At 43.5% G+C, this 16,482-nt stretch overlaps 1 protein-coding gene across 2 annotated transcripts in view; it reads right to left on the reverse strand.

Annotated features, from left to right (window-relative positions):
* ASAP2 (ArfGAP with SH3 domain, ankyrin repeat and PH domain 2) overlaps nucleotides 1-16,482 on the reverse strand; it is a 172,066-nt gene that overhangs the window by 54,146 nt on the left and 101,438 nt on the right. For both annotated transcript variants that reach the window (XM_069495255.1, XM_069495254.1), the window contains exons 7-9: nucleotides 12,946-13,031; nucleotides 6,464-6,539; nucleotides 6,088-6,174 (exon numbers count right to left, since the gene is read on the reverse strand). In XM_069495255.1, coding sequence (XP_069351356.1) covers nucleotides 6,088-6,174; nucleotides 6,464-6,539; nucleotides 12,946-13,031 — 249 coding nt within the window. The remainder of the gene's footprint in view (nucleotides 1-6,087; nucleotides 6,175-6,463; nucleotides 6,540-12,945; nucleotides 13,032-16,482) is intronic.

Below are 16,482 nucleotides of genomic sequence, written 5' to 3' on the forward strand. Positions count from 1 at the left end.
GTTAAAAAAAAAAAAAAAAATCTTCATCTGAGTAATCAATAATATGAATTGACAACTGACTCTGAAACAAGCAGACCCCAAAATGGGAGAAATAAACTCATTTTCCACAGAGAGTTCACACAGCACTCGGCCTCTGGACAAACAGGGCGAGGCTGGTGCCAGTTCCCACGTCCTCTCAAGGGCAGCACATCAGCACGAGAAATTCAGAGCAAACCCAGATTTCAACATTGCTGGGAGCACTGCAGTGGAAGGAGAATGAAGAAATACTGCTCACCTGTGTGGTATCTCTGTGAAGGACTAAAAATAAACCTGTCAAAAGACTAAACTGCACAACCAAGAAATATGTCTATTGATTTGGGGAGGAAAAAATCCTGCACAAAATAGTGGTGAAATCACGTGACAACACCGCTAATAGTATTCATGCCAGGCATATTAATCGGAACTATTTGCAGGTCTTGTGAACAGGATAAAGGAAATTCTTCTTTTCGACAGAATCAGACCCTATGCTGGAAGTTAAGGAAGAAATTACCCTGCCCTATTCTTTTTTTAGACCAGGCCTTTCTAGAAGCAATTAACGCATGCAAGCAAATCTGAAGCTAAGCTATCATATACAATTTTAAAATTTATAAAGAAGAGGAATATAACCTGTTTAACATAAAATTGAACCTGCTAATTTAGTGCTAATTATTTCAGCATCCCCTAGGTGACTTCTATGTAACTGGACAAGAATAGCCTTTCTAACCTGTATAAAACACCTGACCCAAGCAAGTGAAGGGGTGGTGACAAACGAAGCCAGCCCTTTCGCATGACCAACGCTTCCATTTAACGGAATACAATTCAAGGGAAAAGAGTCTTTCTCTCGAGAAGAAGAAGAATCATCTAACAGATAAGAGAGGCAACTTGCCAAGGGTTGCCCTGATGCTCACAGACTCTCCAACACGCTCTGTACTTCCCTGAGAGGGACAAGGACAACCCGCAGCTTGACTGAGTGCCTCCATGTGAGGAGACTGTGAGTGTGAAGGACACAGGTTAAGCAGGCACTTTAAGGAACCTCAGGAGGCTCTCATAAAATTCTATCAATGTCCATACATCCTCTATGCGGTGACATCCAGACCAATTCTCAGATCCCAGGCACTGTCTGTGATCGTAACTTTTGTGTGGGCTGATGAAGTATTAGCCATTGGGTCCTCCCAAGACAGAATCCGCCCAGGTGAACAGTGGACTCAGTATCTGAAATCTTCAGGAATTGGGGGGAAAGGGTGATGTTGCCTGTATTACAAATATCATACACAGGTTTACTCACAGCATCAGAAGAATTTCTGAGCTAAGACTCCAGAATATAAAAACTGTTACACTTTGTCCATCTCTCAGAAAGTGTGTTCAGACAACTCTTGTGATTGACTCATCTGTGGAGGAGTCATCCCTGGAGGCTTAAAGTTTCTCTGCCGGGGAGGGCTGTGACGTCCAAATGGTCCCCACCCTCCGAGGGTGTGTCAGGTGTGTCCACGCACGTGCTAAGCAAGCCCTGAACGCTGCTCTAAGAATAGTGTTTTCAAATCTCATTACCACTTATTCTCCATTATTTTGGGGTAATTTTTAAAAGACTCTGACATGAGTTATTAAAGTCATATGACATAGCTGAACAATAAAAGGCCTGAAATGGAACAAACCAGACTGTGTGAGCCCCAGCAAGCTCATTTATCCTCTCCTGCTCAGACTCCAGTTATAAATGAGAGCGAATACTGCCTGCCCCGCAAGGTGGTTGTAAGGATTACTGGTCAAGCTTGGAAAGTATTTGGAAAAACCTGAAAAGTGAGGCAAGCAGGAAATGCCCTGGCAGCAGAGAGGAGCACATCCCCTCAGTGAGTGGACACGTGGAGAAGGGGGACAAGGCTGGAGACAGTGAGGTGGGGGCAGCCAGAGGCCTGAATCAAGGGCGGGGGAGGAGCCTGGAGCCACATAGGATGCCCCTGGACCCGAGTAGGGAGGAGTAGAGAGGGGTCAGTGCCATGAGGACAGAGGACAAATCTACCATGTGGGCAGGAGGGTCATATCAGAGACAACAACAGGACCCGTTCCTGTTCAACACTGAGAGTGTGACACCACAAGGGTAGGGAATTTGGTCTCTTCTGGTCACTACTGTATCTTCAACATCAAGGAGCTCAATGTCTGCTGAATGCATGAATGAATGAATGAACTAGTGCCTGTTTATTAAGCTGATCAAAAAGGATTTCTCAGATCTCCTAACAACCCTCTGAGATGGCCCATATTACTCCTATTTTACAGGTGAAGAGAACAAGGCATGGAGAGAGGTCCAGGAACTTGCCTAAATGCAGACCTAGGATTCAAACAGGAAGATCCATGCTCTTCTGCTCCATTAGACAGCTACGCAGGCCAACTACCTGTCCCCACCTGCTGGGAGTCTGTTAACTCTAATCATCCTCCAAAGCCCCAGCTCAGGCATCATAGCCTCTGGGAAGTCATTCCTGACAGCACCTGCCCACCCTACACCAGGCAGACACCCTTCTTGGAACTGAGCTGCATTAGTGCTCATCACACTGTGCCCCTAATTGCCTCTCTGTCTCCACCCCCAGATCATGAGCCCTTAAAGAGGTGACAACTGTGTCTATCTTATTGTGGGGTATGTGCAATGTTGGCTTACAGAAACAGTGGACAAAAGGGTAGCTGAATGTGTGAATCAATCAACAGGTCCTCTACTGAGGCCAACATGAAGGCCAGGACCAGGCCACCCAGGAGCTCAGCAGGAGGGGCAGCAAGTGGCTACCTGGCAGAGGTTTCTGACTGAGGCCAGAATTGGGCATGGTAAAGTTTGCAAACCCAGATAGAAAAGCCAGAGTCAGAGGAAAATCATGGCCATGGTGGACCTTTGCTACCTGGATGGCACAAGCTATTCAACCTCATCCTACTAGACAGAATGCTTGAAAAGGGGGAAGCAACCAGGGGGTGGGGGTGGGGTGCAAGTGGGTGCGTTGTGCAGGGGAGAGGGAAGGGAGAGGGAGGGAGAGAGAAGAGACTCGTAGACCATGTTTGAGATCTGTAGAGTGAAAGATCACGGTGGTTTCAGCAGTTGGACGTGCTGAGACCATATCCCAGAGCCTGACCCTCCCCCAGTAGCACAAGTCTGGGTTCTCAATATCAAACAGCAAAGAGCCTGCACGCCAATGACGGGGCTTTGGCAGGGACTTGCTGGCATCACAGCAGGGTCTGTCCCAGCTGAGCTCCAGTGAGATGGATGCAGGTGGGATGAGAAAGGCAGAAGATGATGAGGTTGACTCGGAGAAAGATCATGCAAAATTAGCAGTGCTGAGAGGGTTTTAACTTTTCAGATGGGATCTTTCCCAAAAGTCAAACTCCATGGTGCATACATAGGTGTTCATTGTACAGTATTTCAGCGTCTCTGTAAGTTTGAGAATCATAATAAAAGAATGGAAAAATCAAACAGGAATACCCTCTTTACGAAGAGCAGAAAATATCAACAATGAAGCATGAATGTCAGGTGACTGGGAGGTGTGGGGTCACTGCGACCACAATGGCACAGTCTCCACACCAGCACATAGCCACAGGGTGACAAAAAAAAGCAGCCTGAAGCCACCATGCTGTAATGGCCATGCTCTTCATCTCTTCAAATGACTGATGTCTGAGATTTACCAGAAGAGAGCGAGGAGCGCTGGCTTCTACCAATCATTAAGGCATGTAACCTGATTTTTATACACTATATACTCAGACTTAGAATTTTTATAACACTGAATAAAAATCATCTAACACCTTTGGTTGTCTAAGTCACAGAAGAGAAGCCAACCAAAGGGAATGAGAGCCTAAACAACGCCCGCGTGGTCAATTCTCATTGTAATCAGAGGAACACAAATGGAACCCCCCATGATAAAAATCATTTTAAAACACATAAAATTTAAATGTGAATAAACATTTGCTTATTACTTGCAGCTGTGTTCACAGATTGTCCAATTCACTGAATTCACCAAACAGCAATGCAGAGCATGATACACAGAAAACACAATGACAACAGGAGACTGGTGAGCTAGGTCTCGGCATGGAGCCTGCTGGACACGAAGCCAGAGAGAACCAGTAAAGAAGGTTCCTTTGACCCCTGTGCAGTCAGGGGCAGACGGGATGACCAACAAAAAAACCAACAAGCCATAAAAGACTTCTGGTCTGTGCTGGTAAATCTGTAATACTTTCATGCAAAGCTGTTAAGAAACCAGCTCTCTCCCAACAGCCAGTTTCCCCAAACCTCCTAATTCTGCACAGCCAAAGCAAACATGGCCCTTGCACCGTACCCAGAGGGCTACTCCACTCCAGCGGCTACTCTTCCTTCCTTGAAACCTGAGCTTTGCTTCACGGGTTTGATCCTCCTGCTCAGACCAAAGTGGCTCTCAGCCACGTCCATCAGGGCACCCGGGAGCACCTGCCTGGATGGCACCCTGGGTCCCACACCCAGCACTCCTCTTCTAGTTACAATTAGGCCACTATTTGCTCTATACTTCAAGTTCTTTTTCTTCTCTTTTCTTTTTGTGCTCATATTCCATGCTTGGGAATATCAAAGTGGCAGGACACATATTCTCTAGTCTGGGAGGAAGTCGGCATGCTGTGGGTAACTTCTGGCACTACCCATAACCTTGCTCTGCGAGGTCTCGCTCAGTCGGCCCATGTTGCCAAGAGCCTACACAATGAGTGCTGCAGCCCAGAAGGTGGGGGCATCCTCAGGCTGCTCATGGTCTAGCTGGAGAAAAGGCATCTGTGTACTTAAGACACAGCCAACATCTAAAAAGGAACAGGCTGAGACTGGAATGAGTCCTTCAATCAGAACATGCTCTATGAACTCAGGTTACTGTGGGCTGGGGAGATCAAAGGCAGGGCTTCAGACTAGAAGGGCATATAGGACTCAGTCGTGTAGGCAGTAGGGGGTAGGGGTGGGAGGGAGCTGCTTCATCTTCATGAAGGAATGGCAGCAAAAGTATAAACTGTAAACCTGGAAAATGTCCATTTCACTAATATTCGTAATACAAACTCTTTAGCCTTTAACAAATCTACTACAATGAAAGAAGAGGGGTTAAAATTAAAACTGCTACTGGCCATTAATATGTACTAGGAAGGTATATATATATATATATAGACAGATACTGAAGTTCATAAACAAAGCATGCAAAATTCTCCAATTAATTAAAATACTGAACTACTTACTCTCCTAGACTTCGGTCACAAAAGGTAAATGCATTTGGGAGAAAAACAATAATATTCAGTTATAGTACAAGAACTTACAACAAAATAGAGCATATCAAACTGCCACGAGTAAACTTTATGCTCTGCTAAGTCGTTCACTAATTGATCTAAAATCTACTATATATGTTTAGACACATTCCTTTTATTGACAAGGGAGAGAATTTGTTAAATTCACATAATAATACCTACATTGTAGTGAAAATATAATAAATTACCTTTAAAATGTAATTTTTAATGGTTTTCTAATGAGCCCTCCAAAGCACAAACTATCATTGCTAATGTGTTAGCACACAGGTGTCACTATATAAAGGAGGTGATGTGAGACAAAGTGAGGACTTCTGCCCATCAGGATGCAGTTGTAAGAAAAGCGAGGTCCTCGAGTTTTACAGAACACAATCCAGGGCTGGAGGAGCCCCAGGTGGTCGTCCACTACGTGCCTACGCCCAAAGGGACAGAGGCCATGTATTAAGTACATTAGGACAGGAAAACCATGATGGCCAGCTGCAGAATAAATGGCACGAATGACATGTGGTCTCTGTGCTGAAGCCACTAAGAGCTACTCATCTAGCAACTGGAGAGAGCAAAAAACGTTTACACAGTGCCATTAAGGCCACGCCTCTAGTAAATGCTTCCCCACTGAAATAAACATATTTTAAAAGATGGTTTTATAGAACTAAATTTAGAGAACATACTAAATGTTTTAGTGCTCCTTGACACAGCCCCGCAGTGAACTGTGAGCTTCCAGAAGACACGACATTCACATTCACCAGGCCCAAAGCCTCCAAGCCACCAGGATAACAGTGATATTTCAAAATTAAATCTTCTCACCTCTTTTTGTTCAACCTGCAATGCTGATTTCAAAATATCTCGAAGCTGTATCAACTGTCTTCTTTCTTCATCCTGGGCCTGCTTGATCTTTTAAAAAAAAAATGAACAAAACAGAAAATGGAGACTGAGGCACCGAGAAACATTACTGCTCATGGGCGTTTGCACACAAATGGGGCACCGGCCTCCCTTGTGGGTTACACCTTCCCTCCAACCACGACAGGACAGGAGCGGGAACTCCATGCTCCATGTGGCATGACAAGGCTACTCCTGGGTAGCATGGCATGCAGACACAGGATTACACAGAAGCAACATTTAAATGAAAACGTCTGTTGCATAAAAATTGTTTCAACACCACTGTGGGAGGGAAGCTACTCACCGTGTGAAGATCTGTTGAAAGTGTTTCTATGGAAGGTTTGAGGCTTTCCACTGCCTTCAGTCCATCTTGGAAAAAACTAGGGGGCGGGGGGCGGGGGGCGGGGGGGAGGAAAACCAGAGATTGCAATTCATGAAAGAGAAAACTATTTTGTTAGATGGAGAAAAAACTTCTTTAAAAGAAAGTGACTAGAGTCATGTAATTCCTCGGGGAAAACACTGCATGAATAGAACTTTAAAAATATCAGGCAAACCAAGAATAAAATGACACTCAAAATTAGAAGTGACTAGAAAAGGAACTGCAATAAGGCTAAGTATTTGAGATCTATAACAGGAAAGAGGATTCTACTGACAAAAGGCAGCAAGGGCTTGGATTCAGGAGTCTCTGAGCACCCAGATGGAAGGAACACGAGTAAGGCACTAAAGGACTGTCCTCAACAGGCGACAGCTGAGTGGAAAAGAGAAGGAAGGCAGAGAAGAACGAGCAACTCTGATGCACAAGAACGGCTGTGATCCTTGTGGGCAGAGTAGGAAAAACCATGGATGGAGAACTTGAGATCAAATATCCAAAGGAATCTTTTTTTTTTTAAGCTGAGAACTCAATGCTGTAAGGTCATTTATAACAAGTGATTCAGGAAATACAACAGAAGCTAGACAGGTCTCTCCACAGCGACAGTCGGCTGGTGCTCAGCACTGTCTCTGAAGTGTGCTGTGCTTCACACTTTTGAGAGGAATCAAGAAAAGGCATCTCAATGATCTCAGGAGAAAGTTCACAACCTGACAAGGTCGACAGTGCCCGTGATCTGGCCTCTGTCTGTGGCTCCAGCCCCAATCCACGCCATTTCATCCCTTCATTCACTTGGTTCCAGACACACCGGCTTTCTCTCTATTCATCCATGGCCACCAAATTCTCCCTGCCTCAGGCCTTTTGCACAGGCTGTTTCTGCTCTCTGCAAGCTTCTCCCTGCAGTGTATCTGTGTCACCTGGCTGATTCCCACTCATTCTTCCAGTTTTACACTAAATAGAGCTTTGTTAGTGAGGCCTTCCACAATCCCCTACTTTAAAAGAGGTCTGGTTATATTGTCTCAAAGCATTTTGCATTTTCCTTCAAAACACTTACCAAAACTGCACTATGTATTCATGAGTGTGGTTATTTAAAATATAATTCTTCCATTAGATCTGAAGTTCTATGAGGGAAGGGACAGTACCCACAAAGTCTGGCACATTTCAAACACACAGTATTTGCTGAGTGAAGAAATAAACTAATGAAGGAAAGAGAGTTGTCAACGTCCCCCAATCTACTAGATACCAAGGAGACTATCTTTAAAAAGTGACCTGGGTTTCACACCTGCCATGTGAGGTGATGTTCACTTCTTTTAAACCCAGCAATGGCCCTGTGGGACTTCCCCATACCAAGTGTGTCACAGAGCGAAAAGGCTGTGCAAACAGCGAAGCAGGGAACGGAATACAGCAATTCCGAGGAGGAAGGAAAGGGAAAACTCACACGCAGGATGTGGGTTACGTGCCATTACCAGCTAGTTATTATGTGCACAGAGCCTGGGCTGTTAGAATGTTCTTACTTAATCTTCAGACATAGACATAATTATTTTATATTCTCGTTCCTGTATTTTACCTGTTTTTTTTCCCCCTGAATATAGAGCGTACCCCAAAAGTCTCCATACAAAGGAAAGATTTTGTAATGAATATTTTATAAATAAGGTACAGTTAGCTACAATTTCCCATTTTCCCTATGTATGGTGGCTTTTGTGACACCCTGTAGATATGTAGCTGGCACAGCAATTGAATCAGAGTGTTATCATGCTTAGCCACAGTCTACTGCCACGGTTAGGGCAGAAACACCAGGACTTACGCATCTCTGTGCCGTCCACTCCCAGCACAGTGGCCAGCGTGTACCAGATGCTTCTTTTCAACTGAAAAGGCAATTTGTGCCAACAATTGCAGAGTGCAGGAATGAGAAACTGAGCTTCTCCCTTTTGTCATGAACTCATCTGGTTCTTATATTTTATTTCCATTTTTTTCTTTATTTAACTATTTCCTTAGTAAGTTCAAATTCTTGTGAAATAGGTAGGAAGAGAGAGAGAGAGAGAGAGAACATGAGAAAGATAGTACTAAGATAAAGAGTAGAAAAAATATTACAGGAGATAAACACAAAAATACTCCTGGGGAGAGGGAACAGGTGTTCAGCTCCAAGAACCTTTGCAACCTGGCAACTCTCCCTATGGTGAGAGCACCTTGTAGTGGAGTCAAGTGCTCAGGGACATGCTTCTTGTCACATAGTTTCCGGCAAGACACTGGGTGGTGCACTTAGAGTAACAATATGAATTTAGATTTAGATTTCACCTTTGCAATAGCCTCGCTTATCTTAATCATCTATCCACCTGAAAAACTTTCTCCCTCTGATTTTCAAATCCCCTATCTTTCTGTACCCTCCTTGTTTAGGTGTGTCCGGGCACCCAGGCATAGCTTCAAAACGCAGTAAGCCCTGGTGGGGGGGGGGGGGGGCGGGTGTTAAGGAGCTGTGCCACTGCTTTGCTGACTGCAGTCACCAAGACACTCTTCAGTATGAGTCCCTGGCAAATTTTCTTAAGTTGAGCCCATTAACACTTTTCCAAGCTTCAGTCAAAGAATCTTACCATCAACATTATCAAATCAAATTTTGTTTTCTATTAAACATTTTCTAGCCTGCCTCACCAAATTCTCAAACCTTTAAAATTTGCCCACTTAGATGTACTTTTCAAGGTCCCACCATGCAGGGTGGCCTCTCCCAGCCCTGGGCCCCACCGAACCATGCTGAATCCTCTCCTGGTGTCTGCTGACCGGTCTGCCCTTTCCTGTCCTGAGAGCAAACTTCTCCAGGGCCCCAGGGCCCAGACTCATCAACTCTGTACCCCCAGCTCACTGAGCAACAGCTGGTCACAGTGGTTCTCAGCAGGTATTTGAGAACTCGTCAGCTCAACACTCATTACCACCTTTTAGAACATGGCCATCTTTGTGTTATTATTACTGTTTTAAGGATTGCCCTATTTCTAGATTCCACTAGAGAATAGGACCCTCAACCTTCAACAACAAAGGTTGGTAAGACAAATTTTTGGAATGTTCCAGGAATGAGGAAGAGATGTCCATTCTTTCCTTAAATGAAATAATAAGACAAAGAACATAAAGTATTCTTCAAGAACGCTTAAAGTAAAAAGCAAAAATGAATCAAAAGCCAAATAATGCATATCTATGTAGTTCTAAGGATGAGCACGCAAACACGGCTCCTAGGATCTGGCTTGCATGCCGTGCCTCCACCCTGCGGAGGACAGCAGTGTGCAGAAGCAGCGCTGGCCGAGCAGGCAGCCTCTGCCCACCAGGGCACTGCACCCCTCGGGTGACACTGTGCTTTGGGGTGGGAAGTGGAGACTGGGTGTGTTCGATGAGGGAACACGAAGCACTCCCATGTGTAAAAATGCACACACAGCTGCCAGCTCCTCTTGTCCAGGAGCTGAGTCACTCAGAAGCCATGTTTTATCCCCAAAATATGAATTAAAAAAGTCAAAGCTGCTCAACTGATTTGAAGAGCACGCAGTGTACACACACACACACACACACACACACACACAAACTCTCATCCAAAAAGGAAGTAATGGAAGATTCATATTTTTAAAGGTTACCCAGCTCATGTCCATAAAAGGCCAAGTAGTTCACTTTTCCACAAGTGGTCTGTTGCTACCCAACTGATCAGTTTGGGCAAAATAAAGGAAAAAAAAAAAAGGAAATCCCAGAATAGCTTCTCCTTAAAAATAAAATATCAGCAAGGAAGCAACCCACTTCCTAAATTGCCTCACATATGGATAAGAACTGAAGAAGTAATTTGCATGTTAATCACAAAGTTAGAATTTTGAGTCTTTGTAAAAGAATTCATCTTGACAATTCTACAAATTCAAGGTCTTTTCCACCCTCTGAGACTGTTTCTCCAAGCTTGGAGCTCTAGGATGAACCACTCAGCATATCTTCCTCTGCAGTTTGACCTCAACTGCTCATGCAATGTCATTGAAGCTGTGCTAAGAATTCCAAAGCAGAGCTCGGTTCAACTCAACAGTGCAATTCACTGCTGTAAATATGTCCCAGGTAAACACGCCATGCATTGTAGACAGAAAAAAATAAATACACGACATGGTGCCTTTCTTGAGAAGTAGTTCAGTGGGAGACAGAGACACGACATGGAAGATGCCACCGTGGAGACATGAAGAGAGTGTGGTGGCAACACAGGAGGCAGAGAAGTAATTCCATTTGGGGAAGATGAGAATGACTGTGAAGTAGAAACGATATATGAGCTAGGTGCTAGGAAGAGCAGAAGAGGAGAGAGCACAGAGGAAACAGGATGACATTCTAAGAAAAGGAACAATGTGTACAAGGTACATTGGCCTGGGGCATGGCCTGCTCGGGGAAAGGTAAACAGGTAGACAGATGTGTCAATTCGATGTCCAAAAGATTTTTTAAATCAGTCCACACCTTTCACTCCCACTGTTACCAGCCCAGCCAAGCCATCGTCATCTCTGCACTGCACTGGGACAGGTGCTCGGTACCTAAGTGACTGTTCACATCCTCTTTTCTAAAGAGACACGGTCTCATTCTGTGGCCCAGGCTGGAGTGCAGTGGGGTGATCATAGCTCACCGCAGCCTTGAACTCCTGGGCTCAAGCGATCCTCCCACCTCAGCCTCCCCAGTAGTTGGGACTATAGGCGGGCGCCACCACACCCAGCTGCCCACATCCACTCTTGTCCCAGATGGTTCCTTCTCCACAACATGCAGAGTAACCTTGTTATAGCAGAGAAGCCTTCCAGAAGCTGCTTCCAAACACCACCACTCTCTCTCTCACCACACTGCTTTGCGCCTTTTTAAAATCTGAGTTAAATATTTGGTCATGTGTTTCCTACTTGTCTCCCGCATTAGAAACTAAAGTCCATGAGGGTAAGAACTTTGTTTTCCTCTTTCTTGGATTACCAGAACCTTAAGGTGTCTGGCACATGGTAGGAGCTCTAAACAAATGAGTCCTCTGCTTAAGCCTGTTTAAGAGCTTCCCACGACATTTGGGATGAAATCTAAAACCTTTAACAAGACATCTAAGGCCATCCCTATCTCTTTTCTATCCGGTTTCATTTCATGCTACTCTCCCTTCACTCACTACGCTTACGCCACCCTGGCATCTTTCCTGCTTTAAGACTTTGACTCTTTGCCTGGACTGTTCTTTCCCCACTTCCCCCAGAATGTTAACTGCCAGTTCTTCCTCAGCCTTTAGATTTCAGAACACTGCCTCCTCGACGAGGCCTGCAGCTCATGTAGCACCTCAGTACCTACTGTGGGCCCCGGCTTGGCCATGTGTTCTGGCTGTTAGAGAAAACAGGGAACAAAACAGAAAAAAAATCCCAACACTAAATCTTTCCCTCATTTCCCTTCTATTATATTCTTTCTTAGATTCCTACACTTTACACCACTTTAGTAAATGCCCAATTATAAATGTGTTTGCTGAAGCTCAACTCTCAATTCTTGGAGCAGGAACTATGCCTCCATGGCACATCACTCTATCTCCAGCACCGAGGACAGGGCCTGACAAACAGCACGTGCTCAGTACAAGTCTGTTGACGAGTGACTGGAGGAGCCAGGGGCCCTTTTCTATCAGTGACAGAGGCTGGGGAACAGAAGCAGGACAGCAGATGAGGGCCAGGCTGGGAAGGGCTGACGCTTACGGCAAAGCTGAGTGAGTACCCGAGGCAGTCCCTGAGCATGGAGGTTTCTCTTCTACTAACACCTTCCGTTGTTCTTCACAGACATGGGCCCCATAGGATAAGTAATATATGAAAGCATTTTCTTAATTTAACACACATTAACATATATCATTTCCCTTTTAACAAACAAAAAACATCTGAAAATCACGGGACAGATCAACTAGTTTTCCCCTCTAGAAAAAGAGCAAAAATAAATATATGTGACAATTGCTGTAGAGTTTAAAATTTTATATTGTATACATACTGTTAATTTTTAATCTTCTAAAACCATAATATTCAGCCTTTTAAATTGTACAGTTCAGTAGTTTTTAGCATATTCACAAAGTCATGTAATCATCAGCACTAATTCCAGAACATTTTCGTTACCCCAAAAAGAAACCCTAGACCATCAGCAGTCATTTCCCATTTCTTCCTTCCCCCAAGCTGTGGCAACCCCTAATCTGCTTTCTGTCTCTATGGACTTGCCTGTTCCTGACCTTCAGTGGAATCGCACAATGGGTGGCCTCTTGTGTCTGGCTTCCTTCGAGAAACATCTTTTCAAGGTCCACCCATGTTGCGGCATCATCAGCACTTCATTCCTTTTACTATAGATTTTTAAATGAGTGTTTACTTTTCTCCATACTATAGATCTACCAGAAGTGGCCATACACAGAGAAACATGTAAAATATCATCCATAACAAAGAAAAAGAACTTACTTGCATTGGGCATGAAAATATTTGATCAGATTTTGAAGCAAATCCACCCCCTTTTTAATCTTGATTTCATTGACCTTCAGCAGATACTGTTAAAAAACAAAAAAAGGAAATGTCACAGAAATAAGTAGAATATGAGCTTAATAGAAGTTTCTGAGGAATGAGATAGTGTATTCTACTTCTTTGACGTCTTTTACAATAGGTAGAGCTCATGGCTGACAATATATTCTGGATGCCATACCTAAATGTTTCTTTCATTAATAGTTTGGAGCTATATGAATTATCTGATGGTCAGGTAATTAATTACATGTGTAAGTGCCAAGAACTCCTAGTAATAAGACACTCTATCTTAACCTGCTAGGAGAAATTTTCACTGTAGTAGCAGGAAGAAGGAGAATGGTGAGAATGAATGGGACTTCTAATCATCTTGAACCTTCCCGTCTACACACGTCTACCCCAGGTCCCTTTCCTTAGCAAGGTCTAGAATATTAACTACTAATCTTTTGCAGCTGAGACCCTTGTCACCCATGTCTTTAATCCTGAGACACTTCCCCTACACGCAAAAAAAAAAAAAAAAAGTGACTGTAAACTGAAATGAATTAAAGCCATTTTTAACTTGGAGAGTTCATTAATGACCACTAAGACATCAGGGGGCCCCAGGGAGCTACAGAACCAGTATCAGGAAATACATTTGTGCTTTCCTATAGGTTTATAGAACAAGGACTCTGCAATTCCCTGTCCCCTCCACTGTCAGGAGACGGTGTAAAGGACCCTGAGAACATCTCATCTCTGAGATGAAATGTCCCTGAAAAAGCTGCTCACCCATGCACAAGCTCGGGCGGGGGGTGGGGGGTGGGGGGGCAAGTTCAGGTGCCCTCTCACATCTGTCTGCAGTCCAGTAAGGAGGTAGGAAGCTGCTCTGAAACTATAAGTTATGAAATTTCCTTTTGCTTTTAATAACTGTCTATAGATCTTTCTCTCCATCCTTCTTTTTGGTATTTATTTGTTGTTAATTGAATAAAATGTTTGGCAATGTGTCAAAATTTAAAATGTGTGTGCCTCTTGACCTAGAAATTCTACTCACAGGAACTTACTCTAAGAAGATAATCATAAAAGTTTACAAAGATGAATAGAAAAGATTCATTGCAGCCTCGTTTGTAAAAGTGAAAAATAGCAACATTCCAAACATAATGAATGGGAAATTCATTCATCAACTATGATGCATCCATCCAAAAATACTGTGCAGCCAGTAAGCCAATAAAACAGAATTTCTGACATGGAGAGATGTCTATGACATGCTAGAGAGGGAAAATAATACATAAAGCGTCAGCAGAGAACAATCTGTTTTATTTTTGTAAGTGCATACATAGGGATATATGAAGGATATTTAAATGTCAAAGTGGTTATCTTTTTGGTAAGTAAAATTTGGGGCAATTTTTAACTCTTTTTATATATATATTTTCTTACATTGACTAATTTTCTTAAAAAGTGTATACAATTTTGGCCGGGCGCGGTGGCTCACACCTGTAATCCTAGCACTCTGGGAGGCTGAGGCGGGTGGATCGCTCAAGGTCAGGAGTTCGAGACCAGCCTGAGCAAGAGTGAGACCCCGTCTCTACTAAAAATAGAAAGAAATTATATGGACAACTAAAATATATATAGAAAAAATTAGCCGGGCATGGTGGCGCGTGCCTGTAGTCCCAGCTACTCAGGAGGCTGAGGCAGTAGGATCGCTTGAGCCCAGGAGTTTGAGGTTGCTGTGAGCTAGGAAGACGCCATGGCACTCACTCTAGCCCGGGCAACAAAGTGAGACTGTGTCTCAAAAAAAAAAAAAAAAAGTGTATACAATTTTAATAATTATAAAATAGCAAGAGAAAATCTTTCACACCTTCTCCATTCACAGAAGGTCTGTATCACCTATTTGACATACTGAATTTCTCTATAAAATTCATTTAGAAGAAAAGGTTCCACAGCTTTAAAACAGAAGTTGGAAAGCCACTCTTCTAGATTAGATCCTGGGCAACTAAAAATTTAAACACCTGAATAACATCAACCACTTAAAGCTTGAGAACTTCAGTTTGAAGAAACAAACAATTTAAAAATGATTTTAACAGAGACGAGCTAATTGACTTCAGAGCTAGGTTCTCAAGTAACTGTTTTTCAAATGTTCTTTCTCACAGAAAGCTCTTCTATAACACATGACTATTTGGCCAACTTCATCAGATGTCTTCTCTGTAAACTCCAAGTTCACCGTTAGGCAAGCCCACCTCTGCTTTTACATGTCCATATAGGACGGCTCTTGTCAAACTGCAAAACATCAGTGCCTGCCTCACGTTGGTGCCTGCTTGGTACAGACTGGGCCCCACACCTGAGGACTGGCGCAGTCTGTGACTCACAGGCATCAAGTACACAGTGGATTTCCAACAAAATAAACGATTTAGCCAGTCCGCATGCTCCGCTCACCTAGACACAGGGGAGAAGTGATCAGTGCACAGCGCACATCGAGAAAGCAACGACAGAGCCAAGCGGGCAACCAGTCCCCCATCACGTCAAGGCTATGCTCCCAACATGCTGCTTCAATTTCAAAATTCAGTAAACACTGTAAGCAGTCTTGCAGAGTTTAGGTAAGTAGATTTCAACCTTACTAGACAAAAAGGGCAGAACCTGAACACATACACACACCCTTTCCAAATTCACTCTTTGTAAAACAATACTACTTGATTTCGCCCGATTCTTTGTAAAACTTTGTTACAGCACTTAAATAAATGAAACAATACCTTGAGTTTGTATAACACGCAGCAGTTTTCTAATTCCCTGCCTTATACTGTCTCACTGATTTCTCCATCACTATATGAAGTAGGTGAGGAAGGTACTATTATATGTGATGTGTTCATTTTAAAAATGTGCATAAAAATCCATTCTCCTATCTACGATAACACTTTGAGTTTAGTTAACTTTCTAAATATTTACCTAACAAAAAACAAAGCAGTAAAGGAGGAAGAAAAAAAGACGTAAGACACAAAAAGTAAAACAGGAGAAGTAAATCCAACCAGATCAACAGTAACATTAAATGTGAATGGATTAAACAACCCCATCCTGAGGCAGAGATTATCCAACTACATTAGATAAACATGATCCAACTATCTACATTATCCAACTACATTATCTACAAAAGACGTACTGTAGATTCAAAGATAGACATAGATTGAAAAGGTGGAAAAGATATTCCTGGCAAATAGTAACGAAAAGAAAGCTGGTGTGGTGGTATGGTTTGGTATGATTCATGTGTTGGAAATTTGGTCTCCAATGCGGCGGCGTTGAGAGGCAGGACCTCTGGGAAGTGATGGGGTCATGAGGATAGATTAATACATTAATGGATTAATGGATTATGGAGTGAGAGGGTGGGTCAGTTATCACAGGGTGGGTCTGTTATAACAGCCAGTGTGCCCATCTCTCATGTGCCCCTCACCCTCTGATGCCTGGCACTGCCTTGGGACTCTGCAGAGTCCCCACCAGCAAGAAGGACCTCACCAGACGTAG

Source organism: Eulemur rufifrons, chromosome 19, assembly GCF_041146395.1.
Source record: "Eulemur rufifrons isolate Redbay chromosome 19, OSU_ERuf_1, whole genome shotgun sequence".
NCBI classification, from domain to species: Eukaryota; Metazoa; Chordata; class Mammalia; order Primates; family Lemuridae; genus Eulemur; species Eulemur rufifrons.